The 20663-nt window shown below is 35.4% G+C and overlaps 2 protein-coding genes across 2 annotated transcripts; one reads left to right on the plus strand and one right to left on the minus strand.

The window, feature by feature from the left end:
* Positions 1–1315: 1315 nt before the first annotated feature.
* Positions 1316–5758, minus strand: LOC125670752 (solute carrier family 66 member 3-like). Its single transcript, XM_048906104.2, has 6 exons — positions 5513–5758; positions 4151–4233; positions 3856–3928; positions 2848–2914; positions 2642–2762; positions 1316–1789 (listed from the first exon to the last, which is right to left on the minus strand). The coding sequence occupies exons 1-6, from the start codon at positions 5656–5658 to the stop codon at positions 1653–1655; spliced, it is 627 nt and encodes a 208-aa protein (XP_048762061.2). The 5' UTR covers positions 5659–5758; the 3' UTR covers positions 1316–1652.
* Positions 5759–5777: 19 nt separating this feature from the next.
* LOC125670751 (radial spoke head 10 homolog B-like) lies at positions 5778–19487 on the plus strand. The gene is made up of 20 exons (XM_048906103.2): positions 5778–6046; positions 6183–6258; positions 6664–6732; positions 7090–7148; positions 7314–7428; positions 7988–8194; positions 9096–9272; positions 10829–10970; positions 11087–11205; positions 11920–12106; positions 12352–12466; positions 12701–12783; positions 12897–12991; positions 13530–13583; positions 13678–13788; positions 14078–14239; positions 15871–16011; positions 16112–16205; positions 16304–16456; positions 19163–19487. Exons 1-20 carry the CDS (start codon positions 5847–5849, stop codon positions 19393–19395), a joined length of 2592 nt encoding a protein of 863 aa, XP_048762060.2. The 5' UTR covers positions 5778–5846; the 3' UTR covers positions 19396–19487.
* The last annotated feature ends 1176 nt before the right edge of the window (positions 19488–20663 follow it).

A 20663-nucleotide genomic window follows, 5' to 3' on the forward strand; every position in this document is an offset into this window, starting at 1 on the left:
AGTATCTACCATCTTACTATGAAATCTCGTAGTGTATTTTCTATGAAATCCCATAATGACCTTGACCTTTGGACACCAAAATCAATAGGGTTCTCCCTCTCTTGATAACAAGACTAAATGTGTGAAGTATGAAACCAATAGAGCATAAAATGTGGTTTGTGTTACACACATGAACGGTCCCATTACTACATGTATATCTCATCTCGCAATGAATTCCAATCCTGTGCCTAAGGTGAGCTAAAAAGTAATCTCAGGTGTTTTAGGTCGAAGGCCCAAGCGATCTTTTCTCATGAAACTTTGATTATGCTGAAAATTTTAGAAAACCATCTTCTCAAGAACTAAATCTACAACCATAGTCAAGTAGTGTTAATTCAAATTGATCCAAAACCTTGCGTGGTCAATACGAGACCGCGAACGGATTCATAGAGATGGACCGGGTATATAACTGTACCTCGTCAGGTAAGCTATATGGCCAATGAGCCTGATTTGCTTACCGCTACTAATCTTTACAAATATGGTGAACTTTGGTCACTTTCTAAACCAAAGCAGGCTACTGACAAATAAGTTGATGTTCCATGGGTTTCAATAGCCCCGTTTAGAGTCAACATTTCGTAATGTCGTCAGGTCGAATATTGTCTGACGTGTTTCACACCATTTGTTAAGTCGTTCTTTCATATTAATTTCGACTACATATTATTCATTATACCTGATCATTTGAATAATATAGGACTCACAGCGGGCATGATCGGTTAACGGGGATGCTTACTCCTCCTAGGCACATGATCCCACCTCTGGTGATTCCCGAGGTCCATGTTTGCCCTACTCTCGATTTTGAATTTTTTATAGGATTTATGAAATACATGTAATTCACTGTTGGTTATCTTCCAAGTTTATCATACATCAGAAATATCATCACCGCGAATTACCACTAAATAAAATGGTATACTGGATGTCTACAAGCATATATCGCGCATATTTTGGTGAATACACAGGCCCGTAACCAGAATTTTCAAATGGGTGACCTAGCATCTCTCTCTCTCTACTTTGATGGTGATTAGCACCTTTTCAAACACTTAAATTTCCTTCCTCTCGTTAGGGACCAGGTAACTTTTTAACAATGTAGTCCATAGGACTAGCGAATTGAATTGAAAATTTTAGCATTCATGCATAGTTCTCCCTTATTTGGCTGCCGATGGCATTCATGGCGCGAATTAGCAGGGCGTGGGTGCGGGGGTGGGGGTGGGGTGGGTGCCTCCTCCTGCTGCAAAAATTCCCCTGGAAATTTTGAAAATAAAAAAAAAACAAAGTCCTGCAATTCTGACAATTATTTCGGTATTTATTGAAATGCAATGACTAATTTTTAAGCATCCGTTGCACTAATTTTCACATCAAACTACAGTATGATGAACAAATTCTCGAAGTTTAAGTTACAACATTCGGTCACAAAGACGTTAACACTGTCCATTGTTCTGCAATATTTACAAAACATTTTATTAAGCTGGTCATCTTATTCCAGCCACTCATGATTTCTGGACCACGAAGGTTGGAACGTCCGCTTCTGTTTCTGGCGGTCAGTTACCGCCACATGGCGACCTTCTAATGACTAATAATTGGATATATACATCACGTGTATGGTACCGGATAAGGATTTTCTATTCTTTCTTGTCTTTCACGAGTTGTCTATAGTATAAAATCATGCATGAAATAGTCACGTTCATGGTCGCTGCAACGCAGAAATTCAATATCACAACGGGGTCCCCGGTCAGAAAATACGAAGTCACCACGCGGGCTGTAAAGAATAAGAATGTTTGCATTGTAACGTGCATAGCTACATGTATAATTTTCATTAAAGAAGAAATAGTATTACAAAAGAACTTACGAATTACGACCAACTTTATATAATGGTGTTTTCCCGATTCTTGTAAAACTCCAATGCAAATTAGAACTTTTTTTCGAAAATTAAGCCTCAGAAAAGTTTTAATTAATTTCTTTAACACCACATTTTGTTTGTTTGTATGTTGTTTTACGTCCCATTCGAGAATTTTTCACTCGCAGAGACGTACAAACTAGCAACTAGGTGAAGTTCCAGAAATTGTGACATGTATATACACAGTGCTCAAGGCGATAGCAGTGAGGGTTCTTTATCATGCCAACGCCTACCGTCACAAACGGGACCTTAAGATTTTAAGGTCATATCAAAAAGACCTACTTTCACGTTTAATTTCAGGGGCAACCTATATGAAACGCTTTGGCTTTGATGCGATGTCGAGAACTGAACCCGAGACTGTCAGTTTGCAATATGCAACACAGAAGTTTGGTGACCTTACTTCACCAAAGGTTAATACTTAAATGTTAAACAGATTAAATCGTCATCTGTCCAACAAAGGTTGAATGCTCAAATATCTTCATCTGTCTGATCTGTGCAAAAGTCTGTCTTTTCCTCGGTACATTGATCAGTAACATCGTATTTGACTTTGAGTGTACAAATGGAACTTGTACTTCTTGAAATGAATTGGGGCAAAAGTGTCCGCTGATGATCTGCTATACTAACCACAACATTTACAAAGTAAGTGATGAAAAAATACACGTAACCTACAATTCAATTATGTACTATAAACAATTGAAATTGTTGAAAACTTACCAGTGGCTCCGTAAGCTACAATGCTCCAAGTGGCGAGGCTGACCTGCCCTGGGGCTTTACTAGTGTACAATAGTTTGATTTGAGCAAATTTACTGGAGAAGGAAAGTGGAGTTACCGAACTCTGTAAATAAGAATAAAACAGGCGATACAGAAAACTGAAATTAAAGTACCAGGGTTTTCAAATGAAGATTACTCAACGAACTCACGATTGCTGTTGTTAAAATAACATCTGGAAACCATCTAAACGCTATTCCTGAGCACATGAACACATATCTTTATTGTAATGGTAAGAAAGATAACTTTTGTTAATAGAAACAAGAGACCCACAGGCCTTATCGGTCACCCGAGTATTAGTTAAAAGTATCATCAGTCCCAAGGGCTTTTGAATATGTAATAGTTTTCTTGTTCTGCAAATATAAGCTAAATTCACATGTTCAGTTGAAGTATAAAACAAGATTTGTTCTTTTAAAAAGAAAAATGCCCCCGCAAGTGTCACACTGATGACAGACTTTACATAATATAATATACGTTATATCAACACTACATGACTAATTGGGATTCGCCCTGGAGTCAGAACCCTTGGATTGCAAAATTCACAATTTTGGAACATTCCTTTCTGCTTTTGTTACAAATCAATTTAGTTTTAATATAGTATCTGCAAATTTAAAGAAAAAGACTATCAAATGATAAAGACATTTAACATGTTTAATCACTATGACCATTTGACCCATCTTGTACCAAAACCACTACCCCTGGGATCATGAATTTTACAAGGACTATTTGTTCCTTCAAAATATCCATTTAGTTTCAATTAATGTCAATAGCATAAAAAAGACGTTATTTAAATGTTTTACACATAAATACAATATGCCAAGTTTGGCCCCACCCTGGAGTCAGAACCTCTACCCCAGAGATCATAAAATTTAGAACTTTGGTAGAGGCCTTCCTGCTCTACATGACTATGCATTTAGTTTTTTTCTCTTCAATTTTTGTCAGTTTTTGGCCCGTTCCTAAGGTCCCAGGGGTGCAGGAGTCCTGAAATTTACAATTTATACTCCTTGTCCCAAAGATGCTTCACATCAAATGAAACTTTGGTACTTATCAAGATGTTAAAAGTGTTCAATTGTTAACAGACGATTACAGATCCAGACCAAAACAATAGGTCACCTGCGAGAAGCTGAGCGAATCAGGTGACCTAACAAATGAAAGGATACAGAAAAAAGACTGGAAGTATTTTCACTTTCAGGAGTCCATCAAAGTGAAGTATGGCAACAATCAAAATAAAGTCTACAATAAATGAATAAATAAACACAGAGACAGTTCCTTGTATAGAGAGAGATTGATTAAAAAAGAAACAAACAACTAATCAAAAACAAATTCAACTTCTGAACAATAAGAAATAAAACATTTTAAAAAAGATACAAACCAACAGTTTTCAACTTTTCCTTTCATCATCTTTTTTTTATTCAAAATTCAAATCAATGTGATAAACTTCCAAAACATAATTACCCTGAAGCACAAGCACTGGGTATTCTAAATAAGAGGCAATTGGATAATTCTTAGCAAAATTGTATGTCAGCATAATGGAATACCTGAAATTAATAAAAAAAAATGTTGTCAAGGGGCATCCATTACATTTAACATTGTCTGACACTCATGTGGTTTATTGTTTGTATGCTTATTTGAACTTTGCTTTTAATAAAAGTGAAACCACAGCTGTATGATGTAATGAGAATTTGTCATTCTGATCCTTATCTATATGTCAAACTCAAGTCCAAACTGAAAACCATGTCTAATCTAGAAATGTTTATCAGCACTATAGGTCTAACTTCCCTAAACTGCAAAAATATATTAAGACCCACTCACAATATGGCAGCTAATAAATTTCTATACTTCATAATGCACATGATATCTGAAATAAGTTTAGATTCTCTTCAAAGTGGAATGTTTCAACATGTTCATTAGAAAGTATTATATTCAGTATGTACCTAGCATGGGGAAAAACACAGGAGGGTAGAACATGAATTACATCTATGAATTGTTTGAGTGAATGCAGTAACTACCACACATGGGTCTGGGCTAACAAATCCTACATTATTGGATTTGGGGAGGGGGGGGGGTATGATCTATACAAGATCCATCAGTGTTTGAAATAAAGTCTTGCTATTACATGCATAGCATTATCCTTTATATTAAATCATTCAATTAAAATGTTTTTAAAAAAGCCAACTCATTAAAACTATTTCAGTTATAATGATTTTTGCCAATACTGAGAAATATATTATGATCCCCACAGATCGAACAATCGCATCTGCCGATCCGGCTACATGTATGTACAATACTGTATCTATAAATCTAAAACTATTGGAGCTTTTTGATTTAATTCACACCTAAGGGTTAGGTATAAGGCCGAAAGTAAATCATAATTTACATATTCCCCCTTTTAACCAAACTGGAGACACCCCCCCCCCCCCCCCCCCGCCAAGCACATATTCATTTTTCAAAGTCTACAGCTAGAAATTTATCTGCAAACATTAATGATCGCCACAAACTGTTTACATTGTGGAGAATCGGTCTGTAGCCAAGTACAGCAGATATTTCAACTACTTGTACATACGCAAACCCAGGTCATTTTCTACACATATACGTTACGCAATATATAATGTATTTATTACCAAATCAAGGCCCTAATGGGCATAAACATGTAACAAATATAATTGTTGATACAAATAAAGACAATTCAGAGTAATTAGTAATTCTTCAAGTTAATACACTGTCGTTGGTGGTATTTTAAGTTTCATATGTAAACATCAGTACTCAGCTCAGTACAATATGATCAGCTGATAAACGCCACTTAATTCAAGTACTTGCCCAATCTCCTCCAACAAAACACTGCTTAAACTGAGTCCTTTTGTGCTTTTTGCATTAAGAACTGACAGAATCTGGGGTATTTTAACAATCAGACAGGTCAAAATGACACTGTAGCTAAGAAAATTACAAAAAGTCACAATCTCCATTTCCCGATTTTTCGTCTGTTAACTTTCACTGTGTTTAGGAGAACCCCTTTGTAGTCTAGATCATCTCGACGTTTGTGTATACAACAAGAAAACGAAATAACTTTGTACGACTTTGTCAATCATTTACTGCGGGCCTTCGATTGTTTACATTGACTTCCGACTTGACAACGAATAAGTTGAAAAGCAAAATGCCTAAAAAACCAAAAACAAGTGCAAAAAAGAGCGAGGAGTCCATTGCAGAAGAAGACAAGAAGGATGAATCTTTGGCGCTGGAGACAGAATCTTCACGCACGGAGGAACACACCGAGATGACAATTGATCCTCCTAAAGAACCGTCACCAGAACCCATTTACGATGAACCTGTTCTCTCTGAACTGATCATTGAGACGTAAGTATTAAATTTGTTAGATTTTAACATTCGAAAATATTTCATGCAGACGACAAAACCTAGAAACAGGATACTCTGTGATAATGTGGCTGTTTTTCAAGCGTACATGTATTTTAAATTTTTCATTTTCTTTTAGTTTTGAAGGCGATAAAACAAGAGGAATGTATGAAGGAGAAGGCCACGCTCTGTTTACAGGAGGTCATGCTTACAAGGTAAAGTTGAGTACGCAATGAAAGGCATTCAGTAGTGTTATATAATTATACCCCAACTTCATAATCTCATTGAAATTTGGTTAAGATGATCTATCTTGCAGAATATTCATACATTCAAAAATCTAATCTCAGTGAGATTCGTCGAGGCTGGATATTTGGCCGAAGAGGCGTTACTCCAAATATCCAGCCTCGACGAATCTCGCTGAGATTAGCAGAAATCCTGTACGACGGTTATCACCTGTTTTATAATCTGAATCCATACATTACAATTCAGTATTGTTGATTAAAGTGTTTGCAGAATGATCAACAGACTTGAGTGATCTAGATTTAATGTGTGTTAAAATTGGATAAAAATAAAACATACCGTTTCTGTGTGTCCTGAACTTAATTATGACATAATTACAGGGACAATTTTGTGAAGGGCTGATGCATGGCCAAGGTCAATATACGTGGAGTGATGGAGTGGAGTATCAGGTAATCCTAATTTATATATATGTCTCATGATTTTAAAGCAATACATTATCCAGTATGGCATTGCAAATAATCCAGAACTGTTCGCCCCATGCAAAAAGGTGAAATATATTTTCTAGGTCAATTTTTCAATAAAAGATATAAGTATCTGGATTGAATACAAAAGTAATAAACAATTTTCAATTTTTTTTGGGGTATACATTATGAACAAGAATTAACTGTAATATGTTAAATGACTTGGCCAATTCAATCCTATTCAGCTTGATGATTAAAATATTGTATAAGCAAAACACTGTTTGCCTCCAGTACTGCATGATTGGTACTTCAATTTAAATAAAAAAAAGAATTTATGCATTGCAGGGAGAATTTTTCCAAAACCAAGTGACAGGAAAAGGTGTCTACAAATGGCCTGATGGAAGGTAAGACATCACTGTTTTCTTTGAGTAGAATTTGCGTTGAGTGTATCATGCTAAAATAAAACTTTTTATTTTGATTGAAAAGCTTTAAAAAATATTACTGTATCTGTAATTTGCTTACAGTTGTTGAAGTAAAATGTTAATTTGATTGTATGTTTTGTTTTTTAGTATATATGATGGTGAGGTTCTGAATGGAAAGAGGCATGGAATTGGTACTTATAGGTGTAAAAACAACAAGTTATCTTACGCCGGGGAATGGTCATTGGGCAAACGACATGGCAAGGTCAGATTATTTTCCAATTTGGTGATCCAAGACACAGACACCTGGGACATGGATCATGATCATTCCAAACCCACCTTATTTTTTCTGATCTGGGATAGGCTTATTTTTTTTCTACTTATATTTTGTAAATATGCATTAAAGATCCATAATCACTTATATAAACATGATTTTTATTAATACGTGACAGAGACGGAAAAGTAATATTTTTGGATGATCTTTAATGCACATTTACAAAATGTAAGTAGGAAAATAGAAATCTATCCCAGATCAGAAAAAAATAAGGTAATAATTCAGAAATATCATGCCCCAAGTGCCTGTGATCCAAGAATGTTAATGAGCATATAAAATATTTATCAACCAGGAATCAGAAATATGTACTCTTAAAATATGAGTATTTTTCAATTCAGAATAAATAAGCCTCTATTAAGTTATTTTCTTGAAATTACATGCATAGCACATACCTTACTATAACCTTAATTCTGCTAGTCAGTTGATGAATGTCTGAAATTTAAAGGATCATGACAATTATTCTCAATTTCATTTGTTTCCAATTATACAGGGGAAAATGGATTATGATAGTGAGGGTAGGTCATATTATGATGGAGATTGGATCAACAATGTCAAACACGGGTGGGGGACTCGTCAGTACCCTTCTGGGAACATCTATCAAGGGATGTGGTTCAACAACATTCGGCACGGAGAGGGAACCATGAAATGGTTGGATCGGAATCAGATGTACACAGGAAACTGGGAGAATGGAATCCAGGTCTGTTGTTATTGTACGGAAGTGCATATATATATATATATATAAGTAGCTCACTACACTAAAGCTCATACTCTTTATGACACTATGTCACAAGATGGCGATTTAAATGTTTTGTGAAATTATTTGTATTGATCGATTTGTTTGTCTATCATTGTAGCTCAGTGGTTAAAGCATTTGGCTGGTGAACTGCAGATCTCGAGTTCAAATCCGCCAGAATCTTTTGTTCATATGTGTTGAAATATTGTTTTTGAAAATCATGTTTTTATCCAAATTTGCATATTTTCTTCCTGTTTGGCATGTATACAAATTATATATCATCATATCTTTAATGATTAAATCAATTTGTACTGATTTGAGAAACTATTTCAGGGTGTAGTGAGCCACCTTAACACTTTGAAATATGATTTCATCACATTTAGACTTGCTCTTGCCCATTTTTCCTATTGTATATTAGATGAATGTAATATAGCCCTTGATAAATTTGAGTGAAAAAGGTGAAAATTTTAAGATGAGGGGAATATCTTATTACATACACCATACATTTACCATATTAGAGATCTGTGTTGCATTCACTTGGTAAAATAATCCCTCTGAATGGATATCAGTGTCATAAGTGATTTTTTGTCTTTAGAGTAACTTTTTGATATATATTTGAATATACTCCATTTCACTTGCACACGTTGATTTTAGTTACATTACTTAATCAATGATTTATTTAAAACTTGGGGATTATTTCCTGTACCAAAAAAGAACAAAAGGTATAGAAAAAATTTGTGTATCAAAGTAGGAGCAGACAAATTGTAATTGAGTTATGGCATATTCAATACAGCTGTATACTGTAAGCTAGAGTACAATGTACCATATTAAATCTATGCTGATGCTGATTGTTTTACCATTACAGCATGGAGTCGGCCAGCACATTTGGATGCTGAGGAGGGTTACAGGGTCCCAGTATCCACTCAGAAACATGTACGATGGAGACTTTGTCAATGGACTCAGGCATGGATTTGGTTCCTTTTATTACGCCAATGGGGCCAAGTACGAAGGGGGCTGGAAAGACAACATGAAGCATGGAAAGGTACATAACAGATAAGTAAAATTGTGCCACAGTCCGACTTTTCAGACTTCCTGTTGCTTGACAGACATCAAACTTGCTTTGCTTGTGTAACAGGAAGTGAGAAAATACAATGGACCAGACTGGGATTCAAACACAGGCCCCCTGAATCTCTAGTCAGGTGCTCTACCAACTAAGCTATCTGGCCACCGGCGATCAAACCCGGCTGATCGCTACATTCCTCCCTCCTTAAATGTCTTCACACTTGAAGACATCAACCCAGGATATTAATCCCTTGGCAGGCATTTTCACCTGTCAGTTCCAGGGGCTGGTTTACGGCACCAAATGTAACAGGAAGGGAGAAATTGCAACAGACCAGATCAGGATTCGAACCCGGGCCCCCTGAATCTCTAGTCAGGTGCTCTACCAACTAAGCTATCTGGCCACCGGCGATCGAACCCAGTTGACCGTTACACTTGTTTCCCTTAAGTAATAAATGACCCTATTGATTTTGAGGTCACAAAGTCAAGGTCAAGCATCAATCTACTCTAGACATGGGAAGATATCATCAGCTCAATATCTTTATAAAAACTCTTTGCTTGACAAACATCAAACTTAGTACACTGCTACATCCTAAGGAGTAGATGACTCCTGTTGATTTTTAGGTCATAAGGTTAATGATTAAACTACTATGGAGATAAGAAAATATTGCCATTTTATTATCTTGTCAACCCTTTTTCATGACAGACATCAAATTTAGTATACCTGTACCCCATAAAGAGTAGAGGTCCCCCATTAGTTTTTAAGGTCACAGGTAAAGATCAAACTACTAGTCTGGGTTGCATTCAAGATCATAGCGGCTAGCCTAACTGCTAAGCCTAATCTTGGTCTATTGAATGTACTGTATAAATTAACACTTGTTATCTCTATGTAGGGCTAGCCTAGATGTTCATTCAATTTCATAGCACTATCCAGCACTACATTGCTACGATCTTGTCAAACACAACCCTGGATATAAAGAATACTCTTTATTGATTTTAAGATATAACTTCATATATAGGTCAGATGTCAATCTTTTCTGCACAAAAGGAAATATTGTCTGCACAATATTCTGAGAACCTTTGTTACATAGACTTCAAGCTTGGTTTACTGGTACCCCCTAAGGAGTTGACGACCCCTATTGATTTTGGTCATGAGGTCAAAGGTCAGGGATCTAACTACTATAGACATAAAAAAATATTGTCCACTAAATATCTTGGTGCACTGGTATCTTCCTTTTTTCATGATCATTATAGGCATTTTAAATTTAAAGTTGACCCTTTTCAATATTATCACAAGCTAGGGTGGCATACATGTATATGTTTCTAAATGTTGATGTAATTGCTTGAGCACTGCCTTGCATGGTCCATGGTGTGATGTTTTGATAGCAGTAGTAACAAAGTGGTCTACCAATTCTTTTCATTTCTAAATATTAATTCATTGAAAAAGATAAATTCATCTTTTCTTTTGTTATTGTTGAAATAAACTTAAGTGGCAAAAATGGACTTTTTAAAATAACTGGTTTATCTGTATGTTTATAGGGAAAGTTTGTTTTCAAAAATGGAAGAATATATGAGGGAATGTTTGCCAATGACCACATTGTGGAGTATCCAGATTTTACTATGGATGGCACCACCACTCCTGACATCAGTCAGATTCGGACAAGAACTCCGTTGCCATATGGTAAAAAAGAAATCTGTTCACGTTTGGAAAATAACAGGCACAGGTATCTTTTTGTGTGCACATGATTGAGTCTGTCTTTTATAATATTCCTTAATATATTGTTATGAACTTTGCAGACAATCTGTCAGTCCATAGTAATGAGAGTAGAAACACCATAGGTCCAAGCTTCCAACTGGACATTGGCCACCTGCTATCCAACTTCACAGAGACTGATCAGGAAGAAGAGGCTAATCAGGTAAAATCTAAATACTAGTTGACCATCCTAAAATGCTGATTTTTTTTCAATGCTAAAGGATCAGGGTTTCACATGTGGTTGTAAGAGCACTGTATGTATGTATGTTTGAAAGCTAATACTAGTACTTAGGGAAAATGAGTGGTGTAGTAAATGTCTGGAATTCAAGAACTCCGGTAAATGTGTGCTGATCTCGAGGTGTCCATGTAAGATGTAAATGGAAAAAATAAAGGACCAGACCACTTCAATTCAAACCTGGAACATTTGAATCTTTAGTCAGATGTTTTACCAACTGAGCTATCTGGTCACTGTATGGCAATCAAACTGGTCTGATGCGTGCACAGATACATGTGTATAGTTGTAAATGCATGAGACTAGATCAGGATTAGAACCCTGAACCTCTATATTTGGGTGTTAATTTATCAAACTCAGAGCAATAGGGCCACTGGTGAAGACAGTGTCAGTAAATACCGATAGGTCCTGTCTTATTTGTAATAACTTTGTCATGTATTAAAATTCACACCTGTATTTTGTGTTGAGAAGTCAATATTTGTGTAGGTTTTGCATATTGTGTAAAAAATTTGACATTTAATGTTTGTATAGATTTTGTATGTTGTACTGAGAAGTGAACATTTGATATTTTCATGGTATGTTTTGTATTTTGTGTTTAGAAGTTGATATTTGTATAGCTTTTGTACAACATTTAATGTGTTACAGGTTTTGTATGTTGTGATGAGACACATCAGTGCTCTGAGAAAGATCTACAATTACTACAGTAACTTGGGGTATGATGAGAGTGCAGACAATACATTTGTGATGAATAAGATGCAGTTTTGGAGATTTTTAGTGGACTGTCAGTTCCACCATTGTGAGACAACACTTATGGAGATGGACAGGCAACTTGGTAAGACAAAAAAAAAAAAAGGTTCAGGAACAGGAAATGAATAAAAATTACACCAGAAAAATTGTCTTCCATAGGTAATATATATACACACTATTATGGAAATGGGGGCACCTTAACACTGTAATTATGACTGACTTCAGATGAAAAAGAGTAGGATCCGGTGATATGTCCTGAACTGTATTAGCTTTGCATATCACACGATTGTTAAATCATTAATGTTTGCAATACTGTCATTTATTTAACAGGTCACAATAAAGAGAAGTTTGAGCTGCACAATCCTTATGACAAAATTCTTCTGAGGCAGTTCATCAACAATCTGATTATCCTGTCTTACCACATGTACAAAGAGGAGGCAGAAGAGTAAGTCATACCAAAAGCCAAAATCAAAAGTTTTATCATTTTCACAGTGTGTGCATACATGTGAGTGTGTGTGTGTGTGATTGAGATCATTTCAAATTTTCAAATGTATAGTTTTGCATTTATTAAATTTTCCCCTCAAAGAGTTGGCATTAGGATACATGTATATAATTGATATGATTTTATTTGTTGGTAAGACACAATGTATTTCATTCAACCAGAATTTTCAATTTTCAGAGAATGTAAAGGACTTGTTTTGCAGTGGTGCATGTCCAAGTTAATTTCTGATAAAATCTTGCGACATGCATGCAATGTAAAAGGTATGAGATTTAACTTTCACTTATATTTTCAATGTAACAAAAGCAATTTTTACATAACAATCCTTGGGTGACCATACTTTACACTATACCGGCAGTATTATTGATTTATACAGGACACTTCTACACTGAGCCAAGGCGAGCCATCAATGCACTGGTTCACTTAGATCAAGGCTATGAGATCTACCAGTCACTCTGTACACCAAGAAAGGTAAGCCATGCATAGGCTTCTTCAGAGTATTTGGTGATCAGGTCCTCCAATAGTCTATTGGAATTCCCATGGGCACAAATTGTGCTCCTTATTAGCTGACCTGTATTTATATTCTTATGAGGCAGAATTTATTCAAAAGCCTCTACATGAGTAGAAAAAATCTCTTGCTGTGACCTTTAACTTGATATTTAGATATATCAATGACATTTTATCTATCATCAACAATCATTTTCATTCATATGTTGATTTGATATATCCCATTGAACTCAAAATAATAGACACCACAGAGTCATCCACAATTGCTTTGTACTTAGATAATTTTTTGAAAACTCTTTGGTGTCTTTAAGAGAAGAGGTGAAGATCATGAAAGTTTTTCTGAATTTCTCTACTGTAAAACAATATTTCTATTTTTGTGGGATTTTTTGTTGATGCAAACAAGTAATTTTCTTGAAAATGTACAGTATGCAAATGTAGTATGAATTTTTTTGAATGCTGTATGTTTACATTTAGAATTGCTCAGCATTTTTTTACTTTATAGAAAAGACCATGTGACCCTGCCATTAAAATGAGGGAGTTCCTATATTTAATGAAGGTAACTTCATAAAAATTATTTGTGAAGAAGAGAAAAATTTGTTTAACAGCAATTAGACAAATGAATGCAACATATGTACATTTTTCCTTTTTAGGATTTAAAATTGATAAACAATGATCTGACACCAAAGGCCATCATTGATATTCTGTCAACGGACGATCCTAATGTAGCAGATGAGGAAGGTTGCTGTAACCTTGAACTTGAGGTAAAATTCTTGAAAGACTAGTTTCATAAATTTTCACTGAATACAAATTTTGGTTTATTTTGTGTTTGTGCCAGACAACAAAATAAAACATTCAATGAAGTAGAGTTTTTGCTGATCATAAAAAAAAGGAACATATCTTTCTACAAAATAGCGTCTGAACAAAACTGTATTTCATGAGAAAACCATGTAATTTGATACCCATGGAAGTTGATGAAACAACAATGCAGTAATTTCTTATTTGCTAATTTATGTTGTGCAGACAACTTACACAGGTACTTGTCTGTTTCAGATGACTTTCCTGGAATTTTTTGAGGCCCTGATTGGTTGTGCTGAGGTGTTTGTGACAGAGGCAGTTGTGAAAGACCCCACGACTCCTCGCCCCAGCACTGTGCTGACCCCCGAACAAAGCATGTTCTCAATACCAGTGTCAAGGTCACGTCTTGATAGCCAGGTAACCTTGACCTCTACTTGCAATTGTGTCAGTCTTCCATTGCACATCCAAAATTATCTTGTATTGCACAATTATTTTATATTTTGAAATTTTGCCATGATTGTATCATGTACATCATGTACTAGTCCACTTGTTTCTATATACATATACCAGTATTTGAATGGCAATTATTTTACATAGTTTTTGATTTTGCTTCATTGTATAAATAAATATCTGTAGGAGGTAACACAACTTAGCCTATTTACGACAAAGTCGGTCAGTTTTGTGGTAAGTCAAAAAATACAAGAAAATCCTGAATTTTTCCTTTTTCATAATCCCATATAAATCTTTTCCCTCCTACAACTGACAAGATATATTTGATTACATCCTATTCAAATATATGGGTGCAAGTATAGATAACCAAATATTTAGTTTGAGTAGTTTTTGAGTATGTTGATTTACAAGAAAATATTACTATATAAACAATGTAGTTATCTTTTTTTTTAATTAGAACAGAATCTAAAATAACTATGCTTTTTTATATCGTAATTGTAGGTACAAAAGTACATGTAGATGATTAACATTACATTGATATGTAGATTGATTAAAGAAGGTTAAATGTATCGAATCCAGATATATGTAGGGTCTCGTTGTTCTCTATCGCGTTACCCTGCTGTTGACTCGATTACGCAATGAGGATGGTGTAGTGGGTTCTCTCACCAGAGGTGTGGTGAAAGAATGGGCGTGCCGAGAGAATGAGCGTGGTGAGAGAATGGGTATGGAGAGAGAATGGGGTGTGGTGAGAGAATGGGTGTGGAGAGAGAATGGGTGTGGTAAAGCGAGGTAATTCTCTCATTGCAATGGAATCCGTACAAAACCATGTGGTTCTATATTGAAATATGCAGCCCAAGGAATCACAGGTGCCTGTGAACATGATCACACCCCCCCCCCCCCCCCTTCCTTTGTTCACAAAATGAATCATTTATTGAATTAACATAACCTTGTTCATTTCATGTAAATACTCATTTTACTATTCGTATGCACCAATTAACGTTAACAAATTGCCATTATTTTGTAATTTTGTATATGTATCCCCAAAATCTACTTCATACATGTTCTAACGATGTCAATTTTGGGGATATATTAAAGGTGCATGCAGATAGTAAAACTATTTTTTATGCGAACAAATGCAGGGGGGATATGATCATGTACAGACAGGCACCTCTTAATTTCTAAACCATTATACGCGACACTTGTCATGAGTATATAAATGTGTATATATATCATTCACCCATGTCGCTCTAAACCTGATTCATAATTATATACAGCGAGTCATATCATACACGGATATTGTTAAAATTCATTTTTCAGGGTTTTTTTTTGTTTTTTGTATTTCGGTTGCTGGGTTTTATCAATATTTTTACATGTATATTCGAACGCGACTTTGTCAAGAAAACTTTTTTAAATATTTTAATTAGTTGTGAACAATGGGTAAAGTGATAATTCCAGTAAATTAGGAAGTTGACATGAGATTTTTAAAAGGATATACATGTAGCTTATTATCTTACATTTATTACTGAATAACATTGAATGGAAATATTTAATTTTTGTAATATAAACTTATCATAATCTTTTGTGCTGTGATTATATAGGTTGGAATGGATGGGGCAGAGTCCCAGGGTGGGGTCTCTCCCAGGCAGAACACAGCCTCACCAGAATCCCAGTCTCCAACCAGGGCGGTGTCGTCTGCTGATGGAACCACCAAGACTGGCGAGCTTGCCAAACCACCAGAGGTCTGCATTATCAGTTATCTCTCTTTTCACAGCTACATGTATTTTATCAGTTTTCCAAAGATGCACTATAATTCTTTATAACTGTATTTATTTGCATCAGGTACATCAATCAATTTCAAATGTGACCGGTGGTGGCGGATCTATCAGTGGTTGTGTCGAAGGTGGTACAACGAGCCGACACGAATCCACCAAAGGTGTGTTAAACTTGAAAAATAAAAAAAGATTACACCTAAATATTTATTTGATTTACTTACTGTGAATCGCTACCAATCAATGATGTCTTTTTCTCTAGATCTGGCGCCAGACGTACAGAAAAGTAACTCGTTTTATAGTACTCACACTAACGCCACTGAGGAAGGCGGTCTGATGCAAAGTTCCGTGTCTGTTGGTGGTCACACCACAGAGGGTCAGGACGTGGGAGAGGATGATGACGAGGGAACAAAAGGTAAGACCAAAGACTCTGCAATGTTTACATAGCCGAGTGTCAAGGTGGTTCGTTCATCATAAATTCCTTTAAATTTATCCTCTTATGAATTTAAATCATCGTACTGCAGCTTTTCTATAGTTACGCTATAGGGTTGTATGCAGTGTAAGAAAATGGTTAGGGATGGAGTATGTATAATGATACCATGTTATTTTATTTAGAGACATATTGCATATTTCATAATAAAGTCACCAGGGGAAAATCCATTAGCAGGACTCGAACACTTGATCTATAGGTCGGCAGCCTAAGACTTTTTATACACTGAGTTAACCTTATAGATGCATGTAATGATAGGAAGACATTGATGATAGTTGGTAAAATGGGTAGTAAAAACCGGGCCGGGCTGGGTCAGATCACCTTCGTAATCCAAATTTTTTAGTTTTCTTCGTTGATATGTCATTGTTTCTTTTGAAACTTACGGAATATATTCTTAATGATACATTTAGTCTTCGTCACAAATTTTAGCACATAATATTACCTATAGGTAAGGAATTCAATGATTGTATGAAATCTGGTTGGTAAAATGGGTAGCGAGACCAAAACACACATTATTGCATATTTTCTGTATAATATGCATCTGCTGCTGAAAACCTAGCATTTTTTCAATTCACATAGAGTTGAATTTGATACTTAATGCATTATTTGACCATTTAAATGCCTTTTATCTTAATTATCGGCGATTTTTCCAAACCCGGGCCAAAAGGAAACCGGATGCGGTCGACCCGGGCCGGCGTTATTTATTCCGATTTATTAATTAACCAATAATAATGGTCCTAAAAAAATATCACCGACTGATAAATTATGCCTACTTTATGAATATTTAAATTGAAGATAGAGTTTAAAGAGGATTATATGGAGAGCAATTAATTACTATGGATACCCTGCCTGATTAAAATAAAAAAAAATAAAAAAATCGTAATTTATTAAAAATTAAAAACATTTTAACCATAATATATGATCTGTATAATAATGACTTAAAATATTGTATTTATAGTGCTAGTATTCATTTCTTCCATTAATAAAAGATATATAATTTAAAAATGATGATCTTAAAACGTCAAGATATGAAGTGTGCATAATCATAATATAAAATGATGGTATTATATATCTAATTTTTAAATGAAACAATTAACAATACAGTATATGTACATAAATTTTATTTTCAAAATGGCACTCAAGTAAGTCTGCATATGCTTGTTAAATTTTAAGTTAAATTTGAGGATCATGAAATAGCAATTTTGGTAGGCCTCCCTGCTCTACATCACTATGCATTTAGTTTTTCTTACATATATGTGGTGGTAGAGAAGAAGATTGTTGAAAATTATTCAATTTTGTGGCAGTTTTTGCCCTGCCTTTAAGGCTCAAGGGATGTAGGAGTCCTGAAATTGATCATTTATGTCCCCTTTGTCCCAAAGATGCTTCATACCAAATTTGAAAGGAATTGGAATGATCATACTTATCAAGAAGTTAAAAATGTTCAATTGTTAACGCATGATGACAGACGACAAGCAATTGCAATGTCACCCGAGACCTAAAAATCGTAGAAACGACTTTTTAAATCGTTTCCACGATCTTCTAAATCGTAGAAACGACTTTCTAAATCGTAGATATGACTTTCTAAATCGTATAAACGACTTTCTAAATCGTAGAAATGCTTTCTAAATCGTAGAAACGACTTTCTAAATCGTAGAGACGACTTTTTAAATCGTAGAGACAATTTAATAAATCGTAGAAACGACTTTTTACATCGTTTTTACCATTTTATAAATCGTAGAAACGATTATTTCTATTTTTTCTGCTAGGTTAAATTGACACAAATACGCCGTCGTAAGTAACTTAATGATAGTTAGGTTAAAATTTAAATTAAAAAGATGGTTCTTATGAGGACACCTCCAAGTGGTAAGAACCGTGCAATGTCACGTTTCATGAGATCGTGCACGCGATAGCTAACATCCTCATTTTATTCAGAATTTTAATATCTGGCCCGGGTTATCGTATCCGGTTTCCTTTTGGCCCGGGTTTTAATAAATCGTGAATATTAAATATACAAGACTCGCATAGCAAGTGCTACAGCATTTTGGTGATAAATTATCATAATATTTATCTAAATCATGTGTAGTTTCATTGTTATGTCACATAGTTCAATCGTAATCGCAGAAAAATGTGTATTTTTCCTCGCTACCCATTTTATAGTCTAGGTCACCTACACGTTTGTCAATGCAGTGTTCTACGAGACAAAAGTCAAACGGCTTGCGTGACCTAGGCTACCCATTTTACCAACCTGGAATAAACAAACGTTGATATTTTCACAGTGAAGCAAAATTATGCCGTAATTTTTGTAGTGAAGATCCAATGTATCATCCAGATTATGATTAAGAAGTTTCACACCAAACGAAAATAAAATAACGAAGAAAACTAAAAAATTCGGATTACGAAGGTGATCTGACCCGGCCCGGCCCGGTTTTTACTACCCATTTTACCAACTATCGACATTGATGTTTATAAGTGTATCTGTGACGTACAACCGTTTTAAAGATGGTGACGATGTGTTTATCGTCCTATTGAAAATATAGGACAATGGTGTCATCAAATGTGTCATTTAAATACAATTTCACGAAAAAGGAAAGATAAGAAATATACAACAGTTGGACATGATGACTTTTGCAGGTGGTGTTGCCATCGCTGAGCAGGAGGAGGAGGAGGAAGAGGAGTTAGACGAGGCCACGCGACAGTTCAACTTCTGGACCCACCAAGTTCACATCTTTTTCGTTAGGAAATTTTTTCCTGCTGCGGAGAAATTTCTACAACTCCGCCAGCTGGTAGAGCGAAGGAACATGGAGTTGTGTAAACAGAAGATTGCGGAGACACCCAGTCGGAGGGAGAGTGCGAAGGTTAACTAGTGTTAACAGTCTGTGATGATGGGGGAACAGTCTATTGTTTGTGTATGAAAATATCATTTTGAATGTTTAAAAAATAAACTCATGAAAACAAAGTTTATTCATTTTTGATTAAGACCCGAATTCGAAAATGTACATGTATTATATTTGTGATACCATTTTTGACTTCACTTGCGTCAGGAGTATGGTTTCTGTGAGTGCTAATTCCTAGGATCACAAATGGTTTTGAAAATACTGGAACAACCATAAGCATGCAGGATGATGTCTTGCTCTAATGTTATGTATTTTCATATTGCAAATTGGTAGTTGATTATCAATCTTGTGTGACATTGGGCGGCTTTATATGCAAAATTTAACTTCATAACGCACTTATAGAATGTTATTTAAGGCTGGATTATTTTGGAGCTCCAAAGTTATTTACTACCTCCGTGCTCGGCGAAAATTGTACTCCCTAGGTAGCTAAGCATCTTAATGACCTAAACAATATCAATAAATGTATATCGTCATATGACTGAATAAGTTTGAACGTCGTGACTGGCCGAGATCCAACGAACTAGGAAAAATAAAACATATTCACTTCCATGCGCCTTCGAGGTCAAGCGTATAACATTAATTTAAATTTTTCAACATTGTACCAAAAATAAATTTTGAATTTAAAAATTTATATACAATTTGTAAGAAACTCGGATGGTCAGGCAGGGAATCATTGTAATGGTACTCGTATAGTACAAGAAACACCAACATGTTAGCGGCAAGTTCTTAAATATCCTTGACGATAACACTTAATTATAATTATACATGAATTTTAAGGTCATATCCGAAAGACCCGTGATTCTCACTTCTAAATGCCGAGTGTTTGGTGAAGGAGCAATCACTACCTAGTTTGACGCTACCATGGCACGAGCGGGGCTTGAATTCTCAACCTCCCGGTCACGAAGCAAACGCTCTACCACTGAGCTACCGCGACCGGTTGTCAATGATATCATACATGTAATATTGTCACACGAATGAGTATTGTGCTTTGGTTGTACAACGAAAATCTGCGTTTCTGTTTACTTTCGACTACTTCTTGCAATGAAAGGGTGAACGGAAAATAGTTGTTGAACTATAGTAACATCGAACACGATGCAAAGATGGTCAACAAAGTATCGTATGGTCAGCCCTCGTAGTCGGTGGCGATGTTTGAAATCACTCAATCGTGTAATTAAAAAAATGTCTAATAAATGACTTTAAACTAGATCTTGTACTGTATCTGCAGGCTATACAAAGAT

The sequence above is a fragment of the Ostrea edulis genome, chromosome 4 (genome assembly GCF_947568905.1).
Source record: "Ostrea edulis chromosome 4, xbOstEdul1.1, whole genome shotgun sequence".
NCBI classification, from domain to species: Eukaryota; Metazoa; Mollusca; class Bivalvia; order Ostreida; family Ostreidae; genus Ostrea; species Ostrea edulis.